General features: G+C 42.2%; 1 protein-coding gene across 1 annotated transcript in view; it reads right to left on the bottom strand.

The window, feature by feature from the left end:
- Window positions 1-1,764: 1,764 nt before the first annotated feature.
- IP6K2 (inositol hexakisphosphate kinase 2) overlaps window positions 1,765-6,090 on the bottom strand; it is a 61,100-nt gene continuing 56,774 nt past the window's right edge. The window contains exon 6 of the mRNA XM_073591837.1: window positions 1,765-5,258. Within this exon, the coding sequence (XP_073447938.1) occupies window positions 4,746-5,258 (513 nt within the window). The 3' untranslated portion in view covers window positions 1,765-4,745. The remainder of the gene's footprint in view (window positions 5,259-6,090) is intronic.

The following is a 6,090-nucleotide window of genomic DNA, read 5'->3' as shown; positions in this document are numbered from 1 at the left end:
ATTAACTTATCAGCTCATGTGGTATCTCTGGGACAGATAGTGAAGGAAGATCAACCCAACAGGATACAAACATGAAAGAACAAACTGGACAGGGTTTAACCCTTCCCTACATACACACTAAGGGCTCATTCACACCATGTGCAGTGACCTGCATTAATCTGCACAGATCAACTCAAGCTCCTGCAAGGGCAGATAGAAACCAATTGTTTTCTAGGTGCCATGTTCACACCATAATGTCGTGTTGAGGTGGATTGCATTTGTTGTTTGCAGTACACCTCATGTCAGCTCCACTGCGGTGCATGAAAGAAAATTCTGGTGTGAAAGAGCCCTATTCCTTTGCCCAGTAAAACAGTTCACCTATAACATGACCACCTGACTAATATTTAGTAGGTCCCCCTTTTGCCATCAAAACAGAACCGACTCGTCTGGGCGCCACTAGACCTCTGAAGGTATGCTGTGGTATCTGGCGCCAAGCCGTGAGTAGCAGATCCTTTAAGTCATGTAAGTTGCAAGGTGGGACCTCCATGGTTCGGACTTGATTTTTAAACACATCCCACAGATATTCGATTGGATTGAGGTCTGGAGAATTTGGAGCCAAAATCAACACCTTGAAGACCCCTTCTTCCATTGCTCTGTAGTCCAGTTCTGACGCCAACGTGCCCATTGTAGGCAATTTTGGCTAAGGATATGGGTCAGCATGGGCACCCTGACCTCTCTGCGACAACGTAGCTCCGTACACAGCAAACTGCAATGCACTGTGTGTTCTATCACCTTTGTATTGGAACCAGCATTAACTTTAATTTAAGCTACAGTAGCTCCTCTATTGCAGGGATATGCAATTAGCGGACCTCCAGCTGTTGCAGAACTACAAGTCCCATGAGGTATAGCAAGACCCTGACAGCCACAAGCATGACACCCAGAGGCAGAGGCATGATGGGACTTGCAATTGCTGGAGGTCCGCTAATTGCATATCCCTGCTCTATATGATCAGACTACATAGGCCAGCCTTCGTTCCTTCCATGAATCAATGAGCCTTCGATGCCCAGAACCCTGGTCACCAGTTCTCCTTCCTTGCACCACTCTTGATCGGTCTTGACCACTGCAGGCCGGGAACATTCCATAAGAGCTACAGTTTTGGAGTTGCTCTGACCCAGTTGTCTACCCATTACAATTTGGCCCTCATCGAAGTCACTCAAATCTTTACACTTTCCCATTTTTTTTTCTGCTTCCATCACATCAGCTTTAGGGACAACATGATGTTCACTTGCTGCCTAATAATATCCCCACCCACGTTCAGGTGCCATTTTTATAAAATAATCAAATGTTATCCACTTTACCTGACAGCGGTCACAGTGTTATAGACGATCAGTGTATGTCTCAAGTGTGTATATATAGTGGCTTAAAGCGCAAGTAAACCCATCACTTTGATAGTTTTAAAAAAAATAGTTAACATTCCCAGCATGCCGGAAACGCTAGCTGTCACTTTTGCTTGTGCTCTCAACCAAACTGTCAAACCATCCAATGGCCGGTGTCATAACAGATCACATGTGCAGCATCATGGAAGTTGCAGATTAAACAGAGGCCAAGATGGCAGCCTCCTTGGCTGAAAACGATAGGAAGGGTTTGCTTCCACTTTAAGTTTCTGGCTAAATGGCAGATCTGTAAAGTTTTCATGACCCCAAAATAAAACATGAAAGGATTTTTTTTGAACAGAACCATGTACTCAAATTTAGAAAGTGTTTAATAGAACAGAAAACACAGCCGTTACAAGTCATAGAAGATATTTATTTACTATTCCATGAACACAAAGAGCATCCATTGCTCACCGATTGACAACAACGGGTCTCTCCCAACAGCATTCCCTGAAGACAGAAATAGAGAGAACGTACCAACTTCATGCAAACATCTGAGGAAGCCATTTAGAAAAGGAAAACAATATTCCTGGGAAGGCAGCCCATAGATGTGCCAGGAACCTGTGACATCACAGAGGGCTTAGGCCGCGTTCTCAAGAAAATTGTCTGAGCCCACAAAATGCGAACCCACCTCCTCCTTCTCCTCTGCCGGAAGCAAAGGTTTTGAACCTCTGTATATTGCGGTTGTAGTGTTTGAATGGTTGTCATGGAAGTTACTGTTAAACAACAGCTGTTCAAGTCCTCCAAGTTCTCTATTCTCGTCTTCGGGAACTACGATTGTGCTCGCTGGTAATAACATCAGATGGTGACAAGCTACGTTCTCAAAACATATTGCTTATAAAACCTTTATGCAAACCCAGCTCTGTAATTGTGACACACCTAGGGATAATTACCACCTTTTTTTTTTCTTTCCTACAAGGCATGATGGTCAAAGTCCCTACATTTTGCAAACTCCACAGGAGCTTCACCATCAAGCAAAGAAATGATCTGATTCGTCTTTAACCGAAACTGAACCGTATGCATTACAGCAATATATATATATATAGATATATATAGATATAAACAAAACACAAGTTGGCAGAACTAAACCCGGTCTTTAACAGATGGCTCTTTAACAGAAAACACCCTTAGAGTGCCATTAATGCCGTGTATCTAAACCCAAAAGTAAAAATACAACACACTGCAGCTTACCAGTCCTTAGATGTGGGGTGGGGTGGCTGCATTAGTTTTCTTTGTGTCAGGCTAAGAATATTTTCTGCATGTACAGATCTTGATCGAAATCCAGTGCTCTTGTAGCTTTCTGTGTACGGATCTGAAATCTCACACAATGTTAGCCCTCCGCCCTGGTTCACACTGCTGAGGTTTATCATGCAACACAACAAAGTTGCATGACAAGCCAGAACACATTCAGTTTAACGGATGCCATTTCAATCAATGCTCAAGTTGCAATGACATAAGAAAAAAAAAGGTTCCTGCAACTTTGGTGTGACTTGTGCCATGGACTGCAATAGCTAATCACAAAAGTCGTATGACTTTGGGGGGGGTCGCAGCAGTGTGAACTGAGGCTCCAAGCTATCTTCTGTGACCTACACAACTGAGCATTCCTACGATAAGGAGATGAGGAAAAGGGGAGTTGGTTGTAGTCCAAATAAGGGGAGCAGTCTAAGGTGACTACACTGCTCCTTTATAAAAGTACAGCAAGTGAGCGTTGTCACCCTAGGACAGGAAATGTATGACTGGCCGGATCACCAGGTGAAAAATTAAGAAAAAAAAAAAGCAAAAACCAGTCACCTGACCTAAGGAGCGGTAAGCTGCCATATATTACATTTTTGTTTTTGGGCTTTAGCACGCTTTAAGTATACGTAGGCCTACATACATGCAAGGTGCCATTTTTTTATCAGGGGGGTTTGAACGTTAAAATAGCGCCATCATCACTTCAGGGTGGGAAATGTCTGAAAAAGATCTGCACCCAGCACACAATCGCATTTAATATTTCAGAAAAACAGAAACTTCTTGATGGGGAAGGTGCAGCTTGGGCAGTAGTTCTTGCAGGCATTTTCAATCGCGAAAACCCTTTTGATGATGGGGCCAGTTCACAAAATAAAAATGGCGACCTCCCATGTATATAAAGCACCTGATCACTTTAAAAAAAAGGAACCCGTTACCAAAACAAGATACTTGTGTTCAAAGCCTCATTATGGACGCTGCCGGATTTTGATTGGCCTGTAGCATCTGAAGTGACACGAATTCATCCCAGACGGGAATGACATCTCTGGTCTTGAGCTAGAATCCGGCATACAGCATAGCAGCTTCCATTGGCGGCTTTTCACACAGCTATCTTGCCAATTCCTATTAAAGCAAAGATACCCGTTCTATGTCAGCAAAGCATGTAATTTGCTTTTTCCTCTTTTTTTTTTTTTTTAAATAATTTTATGCTGATCCCCTTAACAAACACATATCACAAAATAGTATTTGGTTTAATGATCTCTTCAAAGAAGCAAAAAAAAAAAAAAAAATAAAAGTGCAAATGACATGGAACGCCATTGTGGTAAACTTCAAGGCTTATCGGGGGAACATATCAATTCGATTCACACAAAAAGCGGGCCCTCGGCCCGGAACTGTTGGCATTTCGTATTTGCGTGTGATTCAAAAGGCACATATGTTCATGAAGTTACATCATGTTCCAGTGCTATTGTAACTTGGGCTCGGGGCCCAATAAATAGAAATATTAGATTACAATGCTAGACCAGGCAATAATATCCAATACAAATTCATTATTTTTTTTGTTTGTGTTTTCATTAGCTTTTTGTATGCAATAATGGATAATCTGGCATATAAACTGTAGTTCAGGCAAACGTTATAGCCTCAGGTATGTAACAGAGGGCCAAGCTTAATGTTAAATAGAGTCCATTTGATTTCTACGGCTGGTGGCTGCAACACGACAAACTTAAAAAAAGGGTGAAGGGCGAGGGTAGACAACAAAAAAAAAGGGGGGAGGAGAGGAGAAGAAAAAAAAAAAAAGGAAGTTTATTGAAAAAAAAAAAAAAATATATATATACACACAGGTGTAACAGAGGTATTTGAATCATCAAATATGGAATGTTTTAGAAATATTTAAAATAAATAAGTATAACAATATTAACCGGTGCTCTGTCCAGCACAGCTAAGTAAATGCCCTCTTGTTTTTTTTTATATTTTATTTTTGGACAAGTCTTCTCACGGGTCACACCCGTGGAACCCTGTCATGATTTCGACCACCACATAGTGGCTGTCGTTTTGGAATCAACATAGTTAGTTATAGTGCTTCAGTACGAAACGTAGTTTCTTCAGTTCTCATTCTCCATTTTCATCTCTTATTTCTTTAATAATGGCTATTAAATTTTGGAGTCCGAAAATGTAGCCGGTGTCTAGGCCTTCGTGTACGACGCTGTCCTCCCTGTAAAATTTGCAGGTGGTGTGCGCAAAGTCTATCATCCGCACGTCGACCGTGCTGGCGCTGTGTTTATTACTAGACGGTTTGTAGGCGTAGGCCCCTGCCGATTCGTCCGAAGACTCCTCTGACAAGTCCCCCAGATCTTCGGGGTCTGAGTCCATGGAAACTTCCTGTAACTCCTTCCCATCGTAGATGATGAGCAAAGAGCTGGAATAAAACCGATAAGACTCCTGTTTTTCTAAAACCATTTTGAGTTCTGTCAGTTTTTTAAGGACAGGGTCGATCAGTTCCCGGCGTAGGATTTTGCCGTTGTGAAAAAACTGGTAAAGTGCTTCTTTAAAACCCTGAACTGAAAGCTTCCTGCCGTGGTATTTGTTCATAAACATTAATTGCCCCGTACCAGCTTGATAGACCTGAAAGGAAAGTGGGAGAACAAGGTCATTAGTTGGGCTATTTGGACTATTCAAAGTGCACAAAAAAACAATCTAAGTAACATTTCGTGACAAATGTGTTTTCCAAGGTTTCCATAATATAATTCTCAAAATGCTCCTCCTTTTTTGCCTCAGGTAAAGCCAAACTAAACCCTTCCATTGTTTCCAGCCAAGGAAGCTGCTCTCTTGGCCTGTTTGATCTTCATCTGTCACGGTGCTGCAAATGTAATCAGTTATGACTCCAGCCATTTGATGGTTTCACGGTTTCGTTGAAAGCACAACCAATGTGACAGCGCCAGGAATGTGGGCATTTTTATTTTTAAACTGTTAAGTCAGGTTTAGTTTCACTAATGTATCTGGCAATCCTGCCCTTTGTGTATTACTTTATTTCCTCTGGTGAGCCAACAATGCTATCCAACCTCTACTGCAATGGCTGATCCCTCCAATGTTATCGGCACCCCAACGATTTTCTGCCTTTATTAGTATGCGAATCCTCTGCTCAGGTCAAACACTTCCTCTCCCTATGCATGTGGTGCCTGGGCTCACAGCACGCTCTCTACTCAGAATAACATACCTCCTCTGGTACATAAAGCTCCTCCCCTCCTCTGCTGGCCCTTTAAACATTTGCTTACCGGACACTTTCACCCCCTTCTTGCCCAGGCCAATTTTCAGCTTTCAGCGCTCTCACACTTTGGATGACAATTGCACGGTCATGCAACTCTGTGCCCATATGAAATTTGTATATTTATTTGAGACAGACAGAGCTTTCATTTGGTGATATTTAATCACCACCCGGTTTTATTTATGGCCCAGC

This window comes from Aquarana catesbeiana, linkage group LG07, assembly GCF_042186555.1.
Source record: "Aquarana catesbeiana isolate 2022-GZ linkage group LG07, ASM4218655v1, whole genome shotgun sequence".
Lineage (NCBI taxonomy): Eukaryota > Metazoa > Chordata > Amphibia > Anura > Ranidae > Aquarana > Aquarana catesbeiana.
This window is presented reverse-complemented; position numbering and strand designations above follow the sequence as displayed.